Genomic DNA, 22,612 nt, shown 5'->3' on the forward strand with positions numbered 1-22,612 from the left:
CGCCCCACCCCAGAAGCAGCTGCATCTCAGCTCCCGGCGAATAAGCGCCTCCTGCCCGACCACCAGGGAGAGCACAAGACAGTGGTTTTACGGTGGCTCCCACAGAAATGGTCACTCTGCATTTAAAAACTTGCAACACCCACATTCCCAGCAGCAAGGCATTTCATGCTTCAAACACAGGACCAGAACCCGGGGCTCTGTCCCCGGTGCTCAGGCTAAACACCGGGTCACAGCCCTGCTCAGGTGAGCTTTTTGCCCTGGGTAAAAAAAAAATTGAGGAAAGCTTCTCCGATTTGCCGTGTTGATTAACATCATCTGAGCAGCTCCCAGGCCCAGTTCAGAGCAGGTCCTGGATGATCTGATGCAGAGAGAGACGGGCCAGGGCCAGGCCCCCTCTGGCCTACACCGGTGTGACGCAGGCCACGCTGGATTTGCCCCAGGGCCGCTCCAGCTGGTGAGTGGCTGCTGCAGGGTGGGCTGGGAGAAGGGAGGGGGAGGGAATGCGTTGCAGGGGGAGGAGGCGAACCCAAGCCCTGCCTGTCAGCGCCAGCCCCTTCTCGCTCCCTGCCAGTCGCAGCCACATCAGAGGACAGCGGCAGGGCTGGGAGAAGAGGGGCCATCACCCACCCGGTCACCCTGACCAGACCCACCCGTCCTGCAGCGAGGGCAGGTAAGCACAAGGGGTGGAGGGGGGCGTGGCAATTTCTCTCCAGCGCCTTGTTAATTACAGCAGGCAGGCCCAGCTCCATCCTTAGCAGCCACTGGGGAAAAGGGGGTGGGGGGGTCCCCCCCAAGCCCATCCGTTATCCCGGTGGGAACACTTCCAGCCCGGGGCACCGCAGACACAGAGGATCCCTACTTCTCGCCTGGTTCTGCAGCCGAGGGTCGCCGCTGAGAGAGGGGGGCTGTGAAGTGGAGATGGGGGGGGCTCCAGCCCCATAGAAAACCCAGCAGCTGCTGTGATGGGTGCGGGGGGGGGGAGGGCGGGATGTTTATCACAGCAGAACATAGCACAGTAAGGGATCCCCTATTGCAGGCCACCCCGGCATAGAAACGGGGGTGGGGGGTCCCCTGGTTTGGAGGGGACAGGAGGGAGAGAATCAGGGCTACAGAGAACGAATCAGACCCAGGAACCAGCTGCTTCGGGAGCCGTTCTGTGGGTTGTCCCTCTGGGGAGCACAAGTTTGAAATCACCAGCAGAACTATTCAGCCCCCCACCCCCACCCCCAGATCCACCCCCTACCCCCCAAGGCAGCTGGGCTCCCTTCCCAACGGTGTCCAAGCGAGACGCTCCAGAGCAGTGGGAAGAAAATATCGCCTCTGGGCGCCAGTCAAAGCCAGCCCCACACGGCCTGCTGCGCAGAGTTTGGGGTGCGTGTGGGGCATGGGGAGGGTGAGGTTTGTGCCCCATCGAGGGGGGTGATTCTTTGATTTGACTGGGGGGGGAATAGCGTGATTTCCGGTTTATGGAAATCATGACTTCGGGGGGCAGGGTCCAGGCACCGGACTGGGCTCACGCCTCCTCGGTTGCCTGCCCTGTTCTGTTACCCGCTGCCCATGGGACCTTGGACAAGTCACTTCAATTTCTCTCTGCCTCAGTTTCCCTCCTCTGTAAAATACCACCCCCGCCCCTCAGCTCTCCTGCGGGTCGTGTATCGCATTTCAAGTTGGCGCAGGGCAGCGGCAGGGCATGTTACACACGGGGAAGAGGGGCACCGAGAAGGTGAAATGACTCCCCCAAGGTCTCACAGCAGAGCTGGGAATGGAACCCAGGTGTCCTGACTTCCAGCGCCCCCTGCGCTAACCCCACCAGCTCCCACTCCCCTCTCAGAGCTGGAAATAGAACCCAGGAGTCCTGATTGCCAGAGCCCCCCCCCGTCGAATTAAATAAAGATAAATGCAAAGTACTTCGTTCAGGAAGGAAAACTCAACCGCCCCATTGCAAAACGGGGAGTACCTGGCTAGGCAGCACGGCTGGAAAGGGCCTGGTGTGACCGTGAATCGCAAAGGGAACATGAGTCACCCCGTGATGCAGTTGCAAAGAACACAAAATATCAATTCTGGGGTGTGTCAGCAGCAGCATCGGCCCCTGTCCTGCCCACTCGGCACCAGAGAGCCCTGGGTGGTCCCATTCGGGGCGCCCCAGTCGTCAGCGATGCTCAGGGTCATTACAAACGAGGCTCCATCGCGCTCCGTGTCCACTGAGGTTAGGACAAGAGGAAATGGGCTTAATCTGCAGCAAGGGAGACGCAGATTAGATATCAGGGGAATCGTCCCGGCTGTAAGGCCAGTGCAGCTCTGGAACAGGCCAGAAAGGCGGCCGGCGGGTCCCAGCACGGGAGGTTTGTAAGGACGGGTCGACAAACGCCCGGCGGGGCTGGGCGAGGTTTACTTGGTCCTGCCTCAGGGCTGAGGCTGGACTTGAGGATCTCTCAAGGTCCCTTCCGGCCCCACGTTTCTATGATTCACAGGCCGAGCGCACCCTGCTTTCCCACCAGAGCCGGGCACAGAACCCAGGCGTCCTGAGTGTTAGTCTCTGCTCTAACCACTAGACTCCCCTCCCCCAGCCGGGGACAGAACCCAGGTGTCCCGGTTCCACGCTTCGCACCCTCTCGAGCTGGGGTCCAAGCAGCAGCTGAAGTTTTCTCTAGGGGGGGCACGTTGATCTATGGGGCCGAGTGACTCTGAGGGAGCAGCTGTGTGAGGACGGCGCTGCTGGGGCGCTCAGACCAGCCCCGGCTTGGCCAGGCGCTAACAGCGCGTCCTGCAAGGGGCAGAGCTCTCGTCTACACCAGCTGGGGCCCCCAGCCATGGCGCGTGGCCAGCTCAGAGAGGAGACAGCGAACACTGGGATCGCTGCCCCACATCAGACCTACAGGCCCATCTACCCAGGTATTCCCCCTCCCCCCAGCTGCCCCACATCAGACCTACAAGCCCATCTACCCAGGTATCTCCCCCCCCCCCCCCCGCCACTGCCCCACATCAGACTCACAGGCCCATGTACCCAGGTATCCCCCCCCCCCCGCTGCCCCACATCAGACCCACAGGCCCATCTACCCAGGTATCCTTGGCGGTTGGGCCCTCCAGCCCCAGGTGGAGAAATTGGCTGCGTGTAGTCACCTGCAACTCACCTGACACTCACTGGCTCTCAGCAAGACCTGGCATGGTGGGAGTTTGTTAGTTCTCAACCCACCTGGTAGATCTCACAGTCCGTAGCTCTCCTGGCCTTGTGGAATCAGTCCTGTCCAGCCCCCCCATGCGCTAACTGCTAGGTGCCACTCCCCCTCCCCAAGTTGGGGATAGGATCCAGGAGGCCTGACTCCCAGCCCTGCCCCCCAACCACTAGGCACCACGCCCCTACCAGGACTGGGAATAGCCAGCAGGAGTTCTGGCTCCTCAGGTAAATCATTTAATTGCCCTGCCTCAGTTGCCCCACCTGAAAAGGGAGATAACGATCCTCCCTTTGTCTGCTTAGACTGAGCTGGGTTTGGGGCAGGGCCTGCCTCAGATGGGTCTGTGCAGCACCCGACACAAAGGGGCCCTGCTCTTGGTTGGGGGTCGCCAGGTGCTACCGTAATACTGCTAATAATGCGCACACCATAACAGAGCCCCCACATTCTTGCTTGGAGGTTTCCAGGTGCTACCGTAATACTGCTAATCATGCGCACACCATAATGGGACCCTGACCTTGGCTGCTATGTGATACCCATCCTGGGCTGGAATTTTATCTGTTAAAAAAAAAAAAAAAGCAACAAAACAAAAATCCCAGCCAAGGTGTCCCTCAATAATTCCCATTAGCCAGCAGTTCTGGGGGTCAGCGAGACAGGAGCAGAAAGAGACACTGACTCCAGGCAATCTGCAGCGTTGTTTGGACTGCGGCTCGCTTCCTCAAAGCCCCAGCTCCCGGAGCCCTGGGATGGGGGGAGAACTCTGCTCTTCTTTGGTTTTCCCAAAAGTCAGAATCCAGCCCTCCTGCAGCCAAAGGAAAGCTGGAGAATGCAACCCCCCAAAAACTCAACCCCTCCCCCCCAGTCAATACAAGGACACGCCGGTTTCTCTAAACGTCTCATGATTATTAAGCCAATCTCAAGATTTGGGAGGCAGGGGACGCATTGCTGGGGCTGGTCACACGGCACCCCTCCCGCTCGTGGTCATTTGTCCTTCTGGGAAGGCAAGAGAGTCCCTTCCGATGCTGAGACTCAGAGCCAGGACTCCTGGGTTCTTTCTCCAGCACTGGGTGGAGGGGATTGGGGTCTAGTGGTTAGAGCAAGGGGGGTGGGGAGTCTGGGAGGCAGAACTCCTGAGTTCGGTCCTCAGCTGCATTTTTACCAGCCGCCCTTGGGGAGAGCAGGGGTTTGGGTTTCTCCTAGGCAAGCAGCACTGGGGGAAACGTGATCTTCCAGCCCGGAGGATGCTGCCCCCCCGCCCCCACCAGCCGCGTCTAATTTCGGCCCGTTGGCCTAATTTGCTGGGCCAGGCAGGATCCGGCTCCATAAGCAGGAGTCACCTTGGGCCCTGGGGGCGGAAGCTGCCAAGTCTAATTTACAGCCAGGTCTTTAATTCAAAGCCAATTAGGTGGAATGGATCAAATGCCCTGAGCCCCCCCTGCCCCAAGCACCTTCCCCAGCATGTGAGTCGCCTGGCTCCTCGCGGGGGATGGGGGTCTAGCAACGACCCACAGAAAGGAGCCCATCCACCAAGGAAAGGGCTGAGGATAGAACCCAGGGGTCCTGACTCCCAGGACCCCTAAACCCCACACCCCTACCCGAGCCAGGAATCTGTGGTCACTGGAGAAATTCTGGGTCATTCACTGTGATGTTCCAGAGCCCTGATCATTGCAGGGGTCAGGAGGGACTCTGAGCAGCTTCCCAACAGCCAGCCCAGTACCGGAGGACAAAGTGGCTGGGGGTCAGTGACCGACCGACGGCACCAGGCCATGCTGAGTCTGCAGCCCCCCAGTCTCCAGTCCTGCAGGAGCAATGACCAAAGGGGCCGGGCCAGTGGGACTTGAGAGCTGGGTTGTTGGAGAGAGACACGGCGGGGGGGGGGGGGTGATAGAGAGAGAGACAGCACCGTGCATTCCCCCCCCCCCAACTAGGCTCAACACCGCCCCTGCCCCTCCCCAGGCCGAGCTGGGCTCAGAATTCCTCGCCCCAACCCCCAAGGCCAGTCTCACTGTCCCCACCCCCCTCCTCACCCATCCCCCAGGCCAGGCCAGTCTCAGCACCCCAAGTCTGTCTGGTTCAGGGATAGGCTATTGGGGGAGCCCCCAATCTTTCTCCTCTGACCCAAGCCCCCCTTTGGTTGCGTCCCCAGGTGGCTATGAGCGGCGGAGGCAGCGTGTGGGCGCTGGCCATGGGCTGGGCCCTGGCGGTGCTGTGCGGAGGCGCCAGGGGCCTGGACAGCAGCTGCCTGGCCGGAGGGAAGCACAAGGCGGCCCCTAGCCCGGAGGAGCAGCTGGGCACCTGCCAGCTCTATGCTGCCAGTGAGTGACGGGCGTGGGGCTCTGGGGGGCGGCGCTGGGGCAGGTTCAGCTCAGTGATTGGATTTGCCCCAAAACTAGCACTTTCGCCATAAATCCAGAGGAGATTTTGGGGGGGGGGGAGGGACAAAACTGGGTCAGAGCAGGTGGTTTCAAGGGATTTCTCCAGGCCCAGATCCCCTGCTCTAACCACTAGCCCCCACTCCCGTCCCAGAGCAGGGGAGAGAACCCAGGAGTCCTGGCTCCCAGCCCCCTGCTCTAACCACTAGACACCCTGTGAGCTGTGTCCTTGCCCCCGTGCTGCTAGGGATCCCCGTGCTCTGGAGACAGTAACAGGCCCATCACCCCGCACACGTCAGGCCCTGCCCTGGGGAGGCCGGGGGTACGAGACAGGTGGGGACAGTGGGGGAGGGGGCAGGACCCTGCGGGAGGAGCTGAGGGTGGTGCTGATGGACGGACGGACGGACGGGTTCTCTTCCTAGACGCCTGCTGCTCCCCGAAGGTGGCCCAGGAGATCTCCAGCACCCCACGCGCCAAGGTGAATGATATCTACTGGAACCGCTGCGGGACCTTCAGCCCCAGGTGGGACTGCCTGGCCCTCCCCCTCTGCCTGCCTTGGCTGCGAGCTTCCCCGCAGCAGTGCCCTGCTAGCGCCCGGCTTCCCCCGGCTGCAAGCTTCCCCGCAGCAGTGCCCTGCGTCCCCTAGCACTGCCCTGCGGCGTGGGGGCGGCACTGACTGCCAGGGCAGAGTGCCCCCTTCCGAGCCCCCGCCCCGCTCCCAGCAGCAGCCTGCCAGCACACGTCCCAAGGCACGGCCGCTGTGCTCCCAGCGCGGCCTATGGGTCCCCCCCCCACTCTAACGCACCCCCCCCTTTCATCCCCAGGTGTGAGCATTACCTGCAGCGGGTCGAATGCTTCTACCGCTGCTCCCCCAGCGCCGCCCGCTGGCCCCACCCCCAGCGCCCCACGGCTGTGCTGGAGGTGCCCCTCTGCCTGAGCTTCTGTGAGGAGTGGTAAGTCAGCACGCCTTCCTGCCTGGGTTAGAGCAGGGGGCTGGGAGCCAGGACGCCTGGGTTCTCTCCCCTGCTCTGGGAGGGGAGTGGGGGCTAGTGGTTAGAGCGGGGGGGCTGGGAGCCAGGACACCTGGGTTCTATTCCCAGGGAGGGTGTGAGCAAACCTGCGACACCAGGCAGCAACGACCAAGTGACAAGGAGAATCCAGCTCCCATGACAAGCTCCAGGATGGGGTGGGGAACTGCCGCTTTAATGCAGCATGAAGGACTGGTGGAACTCCCTGCTGCAAGGAGCTAGGGTGCAGCAGAAAAGCGGGGAGACTGGGCTGGATGGACCCAGGGGCCTGATGTGGGGCACTACGGGGCTAGATCGTCCCTGTAACACCACATCTGGGCATCCTCCTAGTCGGTCTCACTCCCAGCCTTGCCCCCCCCTTCTCACTCCCCCCCCAGGTATGAAGCCTGCAAGGACGACCTGACTTGCGCTCGCAACTGGGTGAGCGACTGGCAGTGGGGCCCCGAGGGCAACAACTGCAGCCGGGACTGCGTGCCCTACAGCCAGGTGAGGGGGCTCTACCACGGGAGGGTGGACGTAGCTCTGGTGGGGGGAGGAGGGGGGGAAAGCGGGGGGGGCTTCTTAGGGGGAAGTGGCAGGCTCAGTCTGCACGGCCTGAGCCACCCTGCTGGGTTTCTGTGGTCCAGGCACCTCAGAGCTGGGCTGAGACCCGGCCAACTCATGGCATGGGGGGGGCATGGACTGGGACATGAGGTCGTTCTCCCCTGAGGGGGGCCGGCTCCAGGACCGGGGCCTGGCTGTCTGAGGGGGATAAACCTGCAGGTGCTGCCCTAGTCGGGACGGATGGAGGGGGCTGAGGCCAGGCAAATGGGGGGGCTAGAGAGCCCCACGCCTGAAGGCACCAGCTCCCCCAACTCCTCATCCGCCCGCAGCCAGGGCCCTGTGCCCTAGCCCAGCCCGTGGGGGGGGGGGGCAGTTCGTTACTGCCGAGGGACGTGGCAGCGTGGGGCCCCCCAACACTGAGCCAGCCAGTGCCCGCCCGGGGAGGGGGTGGCAGAGCTGCAGACGCTGGCAGGGAGGTGAGGCCGCTCAGGAGGGACCCATGCCTGGCTCCCCCCACCCCCAAGGGGCGCCCGTGGGGCCCAGGGCCTGCCACTGGGGACCGAGTGCGAGCGGCCAAGCACTGGGGCCCTGACCTCTCTGCGCCCTGACACCCGTAGAGGGATTTGGTCTGAGACTCAGTTTCCCCTTCTCATATCCCAGTCTCCCGCCCCCGGGGCTGGATCGGAGCCAGTACCCCCTAGAGGGGAAAGGCCCCGTGTCCCCGTCCCTGCCCCCCGAGTCAGCCAGCCCCCTGCCCTAGAGAGGGTCAGCCCCACATCTCACCCCCTCCCCTCTCCCCAGATGTACCGGGACGGCAGAGAACTCTGCGAGAACATCTGGGGCGACTCCTTCGTGGCCACCCGGGAGCCCTGCCTGTGCCTGAGTCTGGCAGCCTCTGACCCCGAGCCGCTGGCCGAGGACGGGGACAGCTCAGAAGAACCCGACGCCACCAAAGCGGGCGGAACCCGGGGGCCCTGCCCGGCGAGCGGCCCCCTCCAGCGCGCCAGGGGCGGCCTGCGCAAACGCTCCATCTTCATGGAAGACGTGGAGGGGAGCGGGAGCGGGTTCTAGAGCTGCCGCGCCCCCCCCCTCCCAGCACCCACCCCCTAGGAGACTCCCTCCTGCCCCACCCGGCCTGGGGGGAGTGGAATCGCTTGTAATCTATGCAAACCCCCTACCTCTCTGATCACACCCCTCCCCCCACCGTGACTGCTTCCCTGGCCCTTCTTGCCCCCCCATCCAGCCACCTACCGGAGTACGGGGGGGGGGCCCCCACAGCCATAGGGCCTAGCTCAAAGGGGTGTTAGCTCCCCCCTCCCCTGGTCACATAAGCCTGGCGTCAGCCAGGGATGCAGCTGCATCACCCTCTTGGTGTACCGCCATAGGGGAAACCGAGGCACGGAGAGGGGAAACCAGAGGGCTGCTGAGTGGTAGCATCTCGGTGCTAAACCCTCCCCCTGCTCTAACCACTAGTTTACGCTGCTAGCTGGGGAAGGAACCCAGGAGTCCTGCCTTCCTGCTCTAACCACGAGACAACGCAGCCTACCAGAGAGGCACCGTGGGCTAGGACCCAGCATGGGGCAGAGGAAGACTGCGCCAGCTGACCCCGTGCAGCCCCAGCCCCCCACGCTGGCGCCACTCCCCTCCCAGGCAGCGCTCACCCCATTGCTCCAGTGTGGGAGCGCCCGAGGGGGGCACTCCGTGTTGATTCCACCCCAGCCCACGCCACTGCGGATGCATATAGGCTGCACGCTAAAGCTTGTTGCAATCCCTCAGAAACTAGTGTAGACAGGACCTGCCCTGTCTTGCTGTCTAGCAGGCAGAGGGGAGGAATTTAGCTGTCCAGGGTGATGGCGTGAGGGGGGCTGGGCTGCAGGGCGTGGGTTGGGGGCTCTCACCCATGGTTTGCCCCTGCTGCACGGGAAGCTGATCCCACAGCGCGAGGGCCCAGGGAATTCTCACTCAAAGCAGGAGCTCCCCCCCTGGCGGGGGGAGAAGAGGAGTCGAGGGTGTAGGGGGAGATCCAGTGCCAGTGTTTTAAGCCAGCACCCCTCAAACCAGCCCCAAACCTTCCAAAATAGACACACCCCTTCCCCCCCGCCAGCCTCAAACCCCCTTGCTCTGAGCGTCAGTTCCCACGGAGCCACCCCCAGCCCGTTCCGTGCCCATCTGCCCCCCCCGCACTGGGATTACGAGGGGAAAACGGTGTTGAAAAATCTGGGGATACGGTGGAAAGAAATAAAACCAAAACCCTTCAAAACTTGGTCCATGGGAAATTTTTTGTTTTTTTTCTACCCCATTTTTTCCCATCAGCCCCGCCCCAGAGGTGGCTGCATCTCAGCGCCAGGCAAGGGATCCCTGTAGAACAGCTCCCGCCCCACGCCCCAGAGCTGGCTGCAGGGCTGAGGGCACAGCAGGACAGGCCCCCCGCGGGCCTGTCACAAACCCCCTGAGATCTTTCAAAACGTTTTATTAACTAAAACAAAGTGGGGAAAATTGGGGGCGGGATTCGTTGCGGACGAAAAACCCACAACAAGGGGGCACTGGCGAGACTGGGGCGGCTGGTTCCTAGAACCCCCTTTTACGGCCCCCCCCCCCCCTGCCCTTGGAGATGGGGGCTCAGATGACCACTAAATAAAACCCCCGGGACGGCAAGTCAAAAGTTCTCGCTCTAAGTCAAATTGGGTCAGTCCAAGGGGACCACGGGGCTAGCCGGGGGGTCCCTGGGGCCAGCCCTCCACGCCCCCGGCGCCCGCTAGAGGCCGGTCATTGTCTCCAGCTTGCGTTCATGGAAGAAGCGGTGGGGCTGGCGCCTCGAGGACCCTCCGCGGGCAAAGAAGGACAGGAGGGAGCGGGTGCCCTTCAGGGCAGGGTCATCCTCACAGTCATCCCTGGGGAGGGAATAAGAAATTAACAGGGCCCTGGCAGCCACAGGCAGAGTCGTGTCCCCCCCCCGTTTAAGGCTTAGCTCCCCCCCCCCCCCCCCCGCACACACAGACGGGCACTGGCGTGGCCAGGGTGGAGGCGGGTGCCAGGGCAGGCTGGGTGGGGAGGGGTGAGCAGGTGTGCGGGCCTCGGTGGGCGTCTGCTCCAGGACTGTGTATGCAGGGACCCCCATGCCTGATGCCGAGATGTGGCCACCTCTGGGGTGGAGCACAGGGGCTGTTTATACAGGGATCCCCCTCCCCCAGGGCTGAGATGCAGCCACCTCTGCAGCGTCTCTGAGCTGCTATGGACAGCTTGTGAGAGCGGGGGAGGGACCCAACCATGTGGGGATAGGAGGGGTCAGACCCCCCCAGGGGGAGGAGCTGATCCTGCAGGGATCTAAGGGAGTGGTCTCCCCAGTCGTCGTCCCCCCCCCCATCACCTACCAGCGCACGGGTGCGGCTTTGCTCTCCAGGAGGGTCTGGGCCGTGCTCCAGCTGAAACGGACGAACTGGGGGTACCCAAACACGGGGTCCAGGCACCGCGCCAGCCACTCCTTGGTCTTGGGATCTGTGGGGGGAGGGGAGATGAGAGTCGGGTGGGTCCAAAAGCACCGGCCACCTCCCTGACGGCAAACAGGCGTGCCTGCAGCGTTAGACACGGCCAGGACTCCCGGGTCCTATCCCCGGCTCTGGGAAGGGAGTGGGGTTTAGTGGTTAGAGCAGGGTGCAGCGAGAGCCAGGACTTCTGGGTTCTATCCACCCCACCCTGCACTGCCCCGGTGACCTCAGCACCTCATTCAGCTTCCGTCTCGGTCTCTGGAAGGCAGCTCCGAAATCCAGCCCGATGCAGTGGAGGGGTTTCAAGGAAGGCCAAGGCCGGGGGGGGCTCGGAGCCTGTCACCACAGCCCCCCCCAGGCAGCGCAAGTGCCCGGCTCGCCAGGGCGGGACAACCCCACGCGGGAGGAGGGCAGGTCCCCGGTCACACGCCCTCTGGCCAGCGGAAGCCGAGGCGGCGTTGAACCCCGGGCTGGAACTGGTGCACTCCGGGAACCGGAGGAGGGATACCCGGCTAGATGGGCTCACGGGTCTGATCTGGGGGGCAGGGAGGGAGCGCCGGGGCAGGATACCGGGTTAGATGGGCCCATGGGTCAGCCTCAGTTTATCTTAAGCTCCTACGCAGGCGAATCGCTCCACCTTGTGGCCAGGCCCCAGCATTACACCGGGCGGATCGTTTACCATTGGGGTATCCAGAACCGTACTCCACGTCCACATCCCCCAGGTCCTCCGGGAACTTCCAGTTCTTCACAGCACGGTCCCTCGCCACCTGCCAGCACGGATGGGAGTCGGCTCAGGGCAGCGCCTCTCGGACCAGCCCCCTAGCCCCAGCCCATCCCCTAGGCGGGCTGTTTATACAGGGATCGGTTGCCCAGCGCTGAGATGCAGCCAGCTCTGGGGAGGGGCACAATAGCTGTTTCACAGCCACCCGGCATTCAGGACAGGAAGGGAGGGTGTAGCCCCTATGGCGGAGCCGATCTAGGGAGGCACAATGTAATGCCCGGGTGAGGGGGTTCCAGTAACACACCCCGTCCGTCCCTTGCTCCGAGGAGGGCAGGGGGACTGGCGACTCCTACGACCAAAGCAAGATCCAGTCCATTCCCCGTTGGGTCCCCTGAGGAGGCAGACTATGGTACTGAGGAGACCCCAAAGCCCCAGGAGGGGGTCCCCATAGCCTTACCTTGGCACAGATGCTGGCTGCGCTGACAATGGGAAAGAGGGAATCAGCCTTCGGCCTCACAGTCACCTCGAGCTCCGGGAAGTGCTGCTTCAGCTTCTCCTGGTACTTCTCCGCCGGCCCCACCGTGTCCACAAAGACCTGCCGGGGTTGGGGGGGGGGCCCCATGAGAGGTGTGGGGGTGTCAGGGTTCTGAGCACCAGGGGGTTCTCTGCCCCCCACCCACCTGCTAAACCTTATGCTTGGATCAGAACACCATGTGGAGGGAGAGGTGGCTGCCCTGTTGCTGTATAGGGAAACTGAGGCACAGGGAGGCTGGCGAGAATGGGGGAGCAAAGGCGCACGTCAGCATTATGCCCACAGTGGTCTCCCCTCGCCAACCCTGGCTCAGCCTGGAGCTGAGACTGGCAGCAATCCATCCCCCTGGGGAAACTGAGGCGGGAGGGACGGCGGCCACCTCACCTCTGCCACCTGCACTCCCGCGTCCAGCGCGTGCTGTATCAGCCCGATGGCCGTGTCGTGGGACAGAGCGTTGAGGTTGTATTTAGCCCTGGCCAGGAGAGGAGAGAAGTTAGGATTTATCAGCCAGAGACTCAGGGCCCCACTGTGCCAGGCGCTGCACGAACACCGAGCAGCCACCCCCAGTTCTCCAGCCACCCCAACCACCCAGGGATCCGGCGCCTAAACTTAAGTGGAGTAGGGAACGGGACAAGTGGCCTTCCCGCTCTAGGGGGTGCTGGCTGCTTCAGCCCCTGGGAACCAGGGGGGCCTGGCTGGCTGGGGGAGGGGACACGGGGCCTTTCCCCGCTGGGGGGGGGGGGCCGGTGACCCAGCGGGGAGGACGCTCGCGGGTCTCTCACCGCTGCTGCATGCTGGTGGAGATGAGGTTGGGCGACAGGATGTGCAGGGCCCAGCCGATGAAGTCCTTGGCCCCGTCCAGCATCCCGAACAGCTGCTCCCGCTCGGCCTCCGTCAGCGTCTTCGAATCTGGGGGCAGGACGCAAGGGTCGACCAACAGAGGAAGCCTCGGCCTCCCGCGAGATCTCCGGGGTGGGGGGGGGGATGGGGGGAGGGGATGGGACCCTCTCTTGCCCCACCTTCTGCAGTCCCCATCCTCTATCCCCTCTCCTCCCCCCAACTGAGCTCCATGTCCCTCCACCCCACCCCCTCCACTCCATTGCAGCCCCAGCCCCCAAGCCTGGACTCTCCAGCCCCCCACTCCACCCTTCCCCCATTGCTCCATCAGTGCTGTCTGGGGGAACTAGAATTCCACCCCCCGATTCCCCCACCACTGAGACCCCTGCACCCCACCCCCAGGGAAATCACAGGAAGCTGAGCCCCCCCAATACCCTCACCTGCCATCTTCAGAGCCACCAGCTCATCCTGCTTGGCCAGCGGGCAGTAACAAATGGCATAGACCATGGGACCTGGGAGGGGAGACAGGGTCACATCCTGGGGGGAGGGGGCACGGAGCCGAGCCTTATTCATCCCGTGCAGGAGTCTCCCCCTCTGCAACTCCCCCCACAGCACTGGAGGGGAGGAGAGCACTGTACCCCCCCCCACCACAACCCCATGGGAGTTGCAGCCTGGGCCGGGCCCTGGTAAAGTGTACTCTTCCCCCCCATGCGGGGGGGGGGGCCCTGCCGGGGACTCCTCCCACAGGAGCACAAACAGGAAGGGCCCCTCCCCATCACTCAACGGGACCCCCCTCTGCCCCATCCCGGTGCAATGCTAGGGCATCTCCCCCTTGGTCTTCCTGCTCCACCCCTCGTCCAATGTTGGGGGGCTCCCCGGCCCCGCGCAATGCTGGGGGGGGCTCCCCGGCCCCCGTGCAATGCTGGGGGTCCCCGCTTACCCAGCACGGGCCCCCTCCCGGCCTCGTCGATGCCCAGGCAGCAGGGCCCGGCTCTGCACAGCCCGGGCACGGGGGAGCCCAGGAGGCAGCTGCCCGCGTTGTCCCGCTCGAACTCCCCCAGCTCCATGTTCCGCGCGCGGGCGTGGCCCGGAGCCGAGTCCAGGGGGCGGGCCCGAACCCGGCCCCGCACTGACTCCTGGGAGTTGTAGTTCTAGGGGTGGGGGGGGTGAGGCTGAGCTCCGCGGGGCGGGGCTGGGAGCCAGGACTCCTGGGTTCTGTCCCAGCTCTGGGTGGGGAGTGGGGGCCAGTGGCCAGAGCAGGGGGGGCTGGGAACCCGGACTCCTGGGTCCACGTACACCAGAGTCACGGCATCACCTTGGATTTAGTGCCACGCCGCTTTCCAAGAGCAGCTCCTCGTTTTGGGGGCCCAACTCGGCGCCCCCCTGAGGTCCACAGACTAGGGTCACCACCTTTTATATGCAAAAAAAGGAAAAAGGGCCCCTCCCCCCACAAGGCAACACCCCCCCCCCCCCCGCAACAGCCACGTCCAGCGTCCAGGGCGAGAACAGGCAGAGGAGATCGGTAACGTCGTGTTATCGCTCAAACCGGGGCAGTGGGAACGCAGCGGCATCGCAACACCAGCCGGCGTGCAGTGCAATGGGGGACACTGGGGTGCCGGGCCCCGCGCCCCCTCCGTGCAATGCTGGGAGGCCCCATAGCCCTGCCCCTCCCCCCCCCACGTGCAATGCTGGGGAGCCCCCAGAACCTCGCCCCCCACGTGCAATGCAGGGTGGGGTGCATAGCCCCGCCCCCTTGGGCAATGCCTTCACCTCCCCCCCTCTCTCTGCTCCAGATGGACCAGCCCAGCCCGGAGGGGGGCGTGGGAGGGGGTGGCGGCTATAAGACCCGGCGCTCCGGCAGCCCGGGGGAGGGGAGTGGGAGGTTGCAGAGCTGCTGCGGCGTGGAGCGGGCGGTGCCATTGCGGTAACCGGCAGCGCGAGGTGGGTGCTGTGCATTGCATTGCATTGCATTGCATTGCATTGCGCGCGCGCAGGACGTGCTTTGTGGGCTCGTGGGCGCTGGTGGCATTTATACCCCCCCCCCCCCCCGCCCCGCCCCCCCCGCCCCCCCCCCCCCCCCCGCGAAGGGGCTGCACTGAAGCAGGCCTGCAGGGGAAGGTTCAATGTCCGCGCCTGGGATCTCCGCCTCCGGGGGGGCTTCAGCTGCCCGGCCAGGCCCGGGGGCTTCTTACCCCCCCCCCGGGGAACCGTGCAGGCGTTGCACGAGGGGCCCGGCGGTGCATTGTTTCAAGCCCGGCCCTTGCAATGCTAAAGGGGCCTCGTGCGCGCCCCCCCCTCCCGTCCACTTGCTCCCTCTTTGTTGCAAAAGCTGCCGCTAGTTGTGGTGCGCCCCCCCCCCCCCGCTCCCGCCCGCTGCGGCGCAGCCTCGGCCTTTCACCGGCTCCGTTTCCCTCCCGGGGGGGCGGCGGCGGCTGCATCCTTTGGGTCGGGACCCAAGCGGGACTAGCGGAATCGTCCCGGGCCTCGCCCTCCCCCTCCCGGCAGCGCTTGACCTTTCCCCGGCAGGTGCCCCCCCCCTCCCCCCCTGCGATGGGCTGCTCTGTCCCCGGGGCCCCAGCAAGATGCGGTCTGGCGCCACTCCTAATTCACTGCTGGGCTGGTGTGAACGCCAACCGCCGCCTCTTCCGCGCCGAGTTCATCTTTGCAGGGGGCTGCAGGCGACTCTGCAAAGGGTCACATGGGGGGGGGAGGGGGCTTGGCTTGTGGGTCCCTGGGTCCTGCTTCGGTTGCATTTGGCGCATCCAGATGAGCCTGACCCCTGGCGGGGCAGGGGACCCAGTGACGGCTGGTGGCCAGTTAAAAACTGCAGGTGGCAGCGGAGTGTGTTGATGGCCCCGTCCCCCCCGCTGGGGGGGGGGGGGGGGCAGGTGGCGATGCTAATGTGGCTTCATAACGGCTGAGCTGCCGCTGGGACCCTGCTGTGCTGGGTGCTGCACACATACCTAGCGAGAGACCCTCCCTGTCCCGAGGTGCTTACTAGATGAAAGGCAGGAGGGGAAACTGAGGCACGGCGCTGAAAGTGACTTGCCCAAGGTAACTCGCCAGGAGCAGAACCCAGGTCTTCTGGGTCCCAGTCAGGCGTCGTAATCTCTAGACCGCCGCCTGCTTTCGGCTCACGATTCCTGGGCTAGAGAGAATCGGAATTGTTCTCTAAACGCTGGCCGACAGCTGGCTTGCACTGGGCTGGTGACTCCTGGGTGCTGTGCAAACTACCTTGGCGTGCAGCTGCCTTTAGGAAGAAAGAGCTCTTCCCACCCCGCAGAGCAGGGCTGCCGCTTCTAATGCTGTCAACGTGGGGTGCTGGAAGGCAGGACTCCTGGGTTCTATCCAGAGTTGTGGGAGGGGAGTGGAATCTAGTGGTTAGGGGCTGGGAAACAGTTTGCCCAATCACAGGTGAGTGTCGCAGGTTTGAACTGGGAAGAAAAGTGCCTTAGATGTGCAAAGGGCTGCTCACAGCCCGGAGGCTAATGGGGTGAGCTGGCTAACTCTGGCTGTGGTGGGCTGGATGGGTTCACACCAATGCCAGTCGGCGCACAGGGAGGCGATCCCAGGAGCCTTCTACTCCCTCCAAAAGATCTCGGCAGTCCCTGGGTTGTACCTGGGCTTGGAGGGATGCCTGCTGGGTCTAGCATTCCCAGGGCCAAGCCAGAACAAGGGATGTGCTCTGAGCCTGGGATGTGAGCGACTCCTGTGACTAGGAGCTGGGTGCTGGGATTTTATGCTTTGAGACCAGAGCTGGTATCGGCTCAGAAATCCAGGGGCTGATGTGGACGGAGATCTCCTAGGAAGCCAGGGCCCCTCTGCCTGCTGGTCTGGTCCATCTCAGAGCTGCCCCCCTCAGGCAGCATCACTTGCTGCAGAGAACGGCAGAAACTCATCACAGCTGTTGGTCAGACCCACTAACTGGTGCCACCCTTCCTGACCCCCCGGCTCCTCTTGCAGGAGATGGCTTCTGGTAACGCTCGCATCGGCAAGCTGGCCCCAGGCTTCCATGCCAAGGCTGTGGTGGATGGAGCCTTCAAAGAGATCAACCTCTCTGACTACAGAGGTGAGAGGAACCTGGTGAAGGCCCTGCTGACAATGGGGTGCTCACAGCCCCCCCCCCAACCCATGAGCTGGGGTGTGGAGTAGCCGGGAGCTGGGACTGGATTAGCTGGAGCTTCCTGCGGGTCTGGGAACGCTGCTTGTGCAGGATGGGGGATGCTGTGGCATGCTAGAGGCACCTGATACGGTGATTCTGCTGGGGGGGGAGCGGGCGGCTGTTAGCCTGCACAGCGATTATGGGAGGCGGGGGTTCACAGCTGTAGGGTGCCCAGTTCAAATCCTGTCCTGGGTGATGGCTAGAAAACAACATATTGGGTGATGTGAGTTCATTGCTCTCTGGGCAGCCTACCTGGCTGTGTGCTGGCAGAGCAACTGAGACCTGAAGAGGCCAAATTCTACCCCTGAGGGGCGTAGGGGGGTGTTGTCCCTGTGGGGCAGGATTAAGGCACTGGGAGGGGGGCTTGCAGTTTTGCCATCCCAGCTCTGACCAGGCAAGATGCTGGTGTGCGGCGCTGTCTCTTTAAAAGACAAAAGGGGCAGGGGGGACTTTATGTATAACTAGATCAGGAGGCTTGTGATTGGCCGATCCTAGGCTCAAGGGGGACCAATCCCAGTCCCTCCTGAGGTAGCCCCTGTGACCAGATCAGCTGGCTTGCAAAGAAGGTCTCCAGCGATGCGATTGGCTCCCCCCACCCCAGAGCGCAGGGTCTCTACCAATGGCTTTGCCTCCTGCTGACACCCCTCTGCCCCCCAAGCACAGCACCCCCTGCTGACCTTACCTCTCCCCCCAGGCCAGTACGTGGTGCTGTTCTTCTACCCGCTGGACTTCACCTTCGTCTGCCCCACAGAGATCATCGCCTTCAGCGAGCGGGCCGAGGACTTCCGCAAACTGAGCTGCCAGATCCTCGGCGTTTCTGTGGATTCCCACTTCAGCCACCTGGCTTGGTGTGTGGGGCGGGGGTGGGTGGGCAAGGTCTCCCTGCCCTCTCGGGGCGCTGGCTCTGATCCGGCCCGGGATGGGGGTCATGGCTGGCTCAGAGGGGGAGGCGTTAGGGGTCCCCGGCTCTGATCTGACCCTGGGAAGGTGATGGGGAACAGCTGGTTCAAGAGGATGGAGAATGAGATGTGGGGCCTTCCCCCTCGGGGGGCGCTGGCTCTGATGGCCCCCCAGGCTGACACATCAGGAACGGCTGTTCCTGTCTGCCAGGCGCTGTGGGTCTGTCTTGTTCCGAAGTGTCCTGGACTGGTCACCAAAACGTCCCCTCCCCCCCCGGGCACGCCCCCTTTCTCTCCCCATGATGGGTGTGAGGGCAGATCAGGATCGTGCCAACGCCGCCCCAGACATCGAAGCCCTGACGCAATCCGTTTCACTCCAGATCTCGTGCACCTGTGCGGTGCAAGCAGTTGAGAGGCGGGCGGGTGGGGGGGTTGCTTGCCTGCTGTCCATTAACCACTGGAGCTGGGAGCTGGCCGGGGTGATCAGAGCCCCTGGATGTCAGGGGTTGGCACTGCCCCCCCAGCCAGTTGAAATGCTTCCTAAGCCATCAAACAGCCCCACACTCCCTGTCAGATGGGGGGGGGCGGGTCCGTCCCTGCTTGCTGTGGGTGCAGAATCCAGCCATGGGTTCAAGATACCGATGGGCTAGACTCCAGCAGCCGTTACCAGCCACCCCAGAGGCGTGGGGCAGGGCGGGCCCTGCCGGCCTTATCTGGGGCACCCTCTCTGTGAGAGCAGCCTTATCACCCCACGCCACTGGGGGCTGGGCGTGTGGGTACCCAGAGATGGGCCCGTAGCAGGGGGTGGGGAGCGGCTGGCTAATCTGGTATGTGCCCCCGGCCCCCCATGGGGCAATAGGGCTCTTGTAAACAGACCCCCAACCCCCCCCCCCCCCCCCCCCGGCTGAGTGTTGTCCCAGATCCTTTATTCTGGTGTCTAACCCAGGTGTCTACTGCTCCAAGTCTCTGGTAGTTTGGGGTGTGGGGGGGAATCCTGTGGGAGTCTGGCAGGACTCTTCCCCCCCCCCCCCCAAGCTGTGAGCGAGACTTCTGGGGTTGCCCCTGCTTCCAGCGTCACTGAGACACTCCCTGGGCGGGAGGGGGGGTGCCTGACCCATTGGGGTCGGGGCCCCATTCCTTGGGGTGCCTCGGGTGGGTGGCTGTGGGGTGCTGGCTTTGGGGGCAGATCTAGAGGTGGGGCGGGGCCCTGTGGGGGGGTGTAACGCAGCGCAAGACTAACCCCCCCGTTATCTCCTGGTAGGATCAACACCCCGCGCAAGGAGGGGGGGCTGGGCGCCATAAACATCCCGCTGCTGTCCGACCTCACCCGCAGCATCGCCGCCGACTACGGGGTGCTGAAGGAGGATGAGGGGATCACCTACAGGTCTGGCGGGGGGGGCGTGACCCACGGCCTTTGTGCGTGAGGTTCTGGGGGTGGCTCAGCCTGAGGGAGGTGGGGTTGGGCAGGTGGCGTGGAGGTCACGTGTGCTGAGCTCCCAATCTGGCCTCCCTGGGGTGTTTTTTGGGGGGGCCCTGCTGGAGTTCTGCCCCCCAACCAGCTGGAGGGCGCTCCTGGCAGCGCCGGCTTGTGTCGCACAAATCCATCCCCACAGGGTGGGTGCGTCTGGCGAAGGGGATGCTGATTGGGGGGGAGGGGGGATAGGGGGAGTATAGGAGCCCCATGGACACAAGGATGGGTATGGGGCAGGGGTGGGCCGGAAGGAGCCCCATGGACACAAGGATGGGTATGGGGCAGGGGTGGGCCGGAAGGAGCCCCATGGGGATGCTGGGTCAGGCATGTCACTCGGGTATCCCTGCCCTGGAGCCAGCTGTGCCCTGACTAGGGCTGGAGATGGCCCACATCTGGAACGGTCATGCCCCTGGGGGGGATGTTCCCCTGTTCCTCGGTGTGGGGGGGTCCCTGTACTAAGCAACAGCCGGCTGTGAGCATACAGGTGCCAGCTGTGGGTCTGGTACCCCAAATCCAGTGGCCGGGAGGGAGGGAAGCTGCAGGCTCCACCGTGACAGATGCTCATGGAGCTGGGACGTTACCGGGGAGGGGGGCTTCCATCAGGGTGTGATAGTTTTTTTCCCCTCCCCCTCCTCTCCTCTCCCCCCAGGGGCCTGTTTATCATGGACGACAAGGGGGTCGTGCGCCAGATCACGGTGAACGACCTGCCGGTGGGGCGCTGCGTGGAGGAGGTGCTGCGCCTGGTGCGGGCGTTCCAGTACACGGACACGCATGGCGAGGGTGAGTCGTCTGTGTCCCCTCCCCCCCCGCCCCGGCGCGCACGCACGCACGCACACACGCACACACACACACACACTGTGCTGGGGGGGGAGCCCTGGCGTGAAGACCAGAGCTGGGTTAGGGCAAAGCAGGGCCCTTGGGGTGGGGGGTGACCCCCCCGCTGTGGTGCCAGCCCTGCGGCTGTGCAGTGCCCATGGGTGGCAGGCAGGGGTAGTGGGCTGGAGATCTCTCACCCCCCACCCCCCCAGCCACAGCAGTGTAGGATGGGCTGGGCCCCCCCGGCTGTGGGGAGGGGGGGGGAGAAGGGGCTGGGTAAGTAGCTCTTGCCCCCAGCTGCTGTTCCAGCCCCGGGTGGGAGAACTGGGCCCAGGGCCCCATGGAGGGACCTACAGCGCTTGCACCTTCATCTGGCCCTGGGGCAGGCTGCTGAGCCAGAGTGGAAGGGATCCCTAGTGGTTAGAGCACTCACCTAAGACCTGGGTTCGATTCCCTGCTCTGCCACGGACTCCGGCTTAGCCTCCCTGCCTCAGTTTCCCCATTTTGAAGGGTGGGGGGCGTCCTAGAGCAGGGACGTCCTGCTCCCTCCCCTGGTCTCCTAACGCCTCCCCTGCGCCCTGCAGTGTGCCCAGCTGGCTGGCAGCCTGGCAGTGCCACCATCATTCCCACGGTGACGGAGAGCAAGGAGTTCTTCTCCAAGCAGCACTGAGCGGGGGCAGCTGCTGGAGCTGCTGAGGGAGAGTCTGGCCTGCTGTGAACCCCCCCACCCCCCTGGGTTGGGGCCATGTGGGGGGTGCCTCCAAGAAGAAGGAGAAGCTGGTGCCTACAAGTAAAGTTGGTTTGAAAAGGAGCTGGCTTGTGTCTCATCCTGACTGGGGGGCTGGGTGACCCGGCTGGGGTGGGGGGGGGTCCCAGACAGCGTGTGAGCGGTGCTGATCCAAGCTGTGGTGCTGCTGCTACAGTCACCAAAGTGGGGTGTGCCCCACTCCATGGGCACAATGCAGAGAAATGTTGGGGCTGGGGCAGCCCCCAAAGGGGGCGGGGAGAGAACACTGCTCTGCCCACTGCTGCAGCCTGGGCTCCTGGCCCTCCTGCAGCTGCCCCCCCTCCGCCCCAACTGAGGTTCTGCTTCTGGGCCCCAGCCCTACCCCAACTCTGCCCCTAGCCCTGCTTCTGGGGTGGGTGCAGGGTAAGAAGTTGGGGGACCCCTAATCTACAGTGTGTGATGCCTGGTCTGGGAGGTGCTGTAGCACTTCACACCACTAGGCGGTGCTGCTGTCTAGCTGTGTGGTGTGTAGAACAGCAGGGGTGGCCCTGCGGGAGGGGGGAGTGCTCTGCAGGGTGTGGGGCTGGGGGGGGGTAGGTATTTGGTCCCCCTGTTGCAACTGCTTCTGCCTCCTCCCCCCTTCCCCCACACCTGCCCCCCACGCAGGAAGGAGTAAGGGGGTCCTGGCTTCAGTTTTGCCTGATACTGAGCGGGTGTCATTGATCTGGGCCCAGGTCTCCCCCTGCTCCCAGCTATGGGGGGGGGCCTCTCTGAGCATGTCCCATCTGTGGCCCCCCCATCCACCAGGCCTGGGCCCCCCTCCAGCCACGCACAGCGAGGCTGCGGCTTTGCCCCCAGGAGCTGCCCTCTGCCCAGGCAGAGGCAGGGCTAGTGTGACCAGAGCCGGGGGGGCCTGTCTCCAGAGGATCCAGCAGCGCTGAGTGCTGGTCCCGGCCCCAGCCAGCTCTCCCTCCTTCTCCCTCCCACCCCTCAGCAGGCTGGGCCCAGGGCAGCACCCAGCTGTAATGACGCTCCCCTCTCTACGTGCTGGGGGCTGCAGCCTGCCTGGCCCCTTGTATGGGGGTGGTTCCCCTGGGGGCACCGTGCCCGTCACCCCCGCACCCTGCAGCGTGGGTTCTGTCCAGCTGGGGGGGGCTGGGCCCCTCCGGTCACCTCCCATGGTGCAGCTGCAGGCAAGCTGGGATCTGCCTGCAGTTCGTCACCACTGGGCATGGGGCCTGGGCCTGGAGCTGGCTGCCCTGGGGGGTTTTCCTAAGGGCTGAGCTGGGGGGGTGAGGGCTGGGGGTGTGGCCAGCATCTGGGAGGGGGGGAATGGCTGGGGTGGGGGTCATGAGGCTGGAATGGGTGGGGGGCAGGAGGCTGTGCTGGCCCTAGGGGGGCACCTAGGGCTCTGGGGAGGGGACGCTGGGGTGTGGGGCTGGCCCCAGCAGGCGGAGCATGGCCGGTGCTGCAGGGGTCAGGCTGAGCTGGTGGCTGGAGCCTGAGGCCGGCGGCTGGTGCCAGGCTTGGCCCGAGAGCGAGGGCTGGGCCGAGCCCGCGGGAGGCCAGCGGGCTGGGGTGTGCCCGGACAGGGCTCTGCACGCCACAACCTGCCAGCACACGCACGTGCAGCTCCGCACCCACCGCCCCGGGCCCACGCACCAGCCTTTGCACGCTTCCCCTCCCAGCCTTGGCCTGCTGCTGCCAGTGCACCCAGCCCCTGCCTGTCCCTTGCAGCCGTGCCCCCCAGATCCACACACACACACACGTAGGTGATCACACCCCAGCCCCTGCAGGTGCCTGCATGGCAGCTCTCACACTTGTCACCTTGCACACGCACAGCACGTGT

General features: G+C 64.3%; 3 protein-coding genes across 3 annotated transcripts; 2 read left to right on the forward strand and 1 right to left on the reverse strand.

The window, feature by feature from the left end:
* Nucleotides 1–525: 525 nt before the first annotated feature.
* RTBDN (retbindin) lies at nt 526–8,505 on the forward strand. The gene is made up of 6 exons (XM_067560477.1): nt 526–670; nt 5,317–5,485; nt 5,965–6,064; nt 6,367–6,495; nt 6,948–7,056; nt 7,915–8,505. The coding sequence occupies exons 2-6, from the start codon at nt 5,323–5,325 to the stop codon at nt 8,182–8,184; spliced, it is 771 nt and encodes a 256-aa protein (XP_067416578.1). The 5' UTR covers nt 526–670; nt 5,317–5,322; the 3' UTR covers nt 8,185–8,505.
* A 93-nt stretch (nt 8,506–8,598) lies between these two features.
* On the reverse strand, nt 8,599–13,786 carry RNASEH2A (ribonuclease H2 subunit A). Its single transcript, XM_067560476.1, has 8 exons — nt 13,629–13,786; nt 13,129–13,200; nt 12,634–12,760; nt 12,236–12,323; nt 11,777–11,914; nt 11,278–11,365; nt 10,485–10,608; nt 8,599–10,004 (listed from the first exon to the last, which is right to left on the reverse strand). The coding sequence occupies exons 1-8, from the start codon at nt 13,753–13,755 to the stop codon at nt 9,869–9,871; spliced, it is 900 nt and encodes a 299-aa protein (XP_067416577.1). The 5' UTR covers nt 13,756–13,786; the 3' UTR covers nt 8,599–9,868.
* Nucleotides 13,787–14,506: 720 nt separating this feature from the next.
* PRDX2 (peroxiredoxin 2) lies at nt 14,507–21,230 on the forward strand. Its single transcript, XM_067560480.1, has 6 exons — nt 14,507–14,629; nt 16,652–16,757; nt 17,545–17,698; nt 19,011–19,133; nt 19,870–20,000; nt 20,621–21,230. The coding sequence occupies exons 2-6, from the start codon at nt 16,655–16,657 to the stop codon at nt 20,704–20,706; spliced, it is 597 nt and encodes a 198-aa protein (XP_067416581.1). The 5' UTR covers nt 14,507–14,629; nt 16,652–16,654; the 3' UTR covers nt 20,707–21,230.
* The last annotated feature ends 1,382 nt before the right edge of the window (nt 21,231–22,612 follow it).

The sequence above is a fragment of the Emydura macquarii genome, unplaced genomic scaffold (assembly GCF_026122565.2).
Source record: "Emydura macquarii macquarii isolate MOO-44397 ecotype Brisbane River unplaced genomic scaffold, CSIRO-AGI_Emac_v2 contig_2292, whole genome shotgun sequence".
NCBI classification, from domain to species: domain Eukaryota; kingdom Metazoa; phylum Chordata; order Testudines; family Chelidae; genus Emydura; species Emydura macquarii.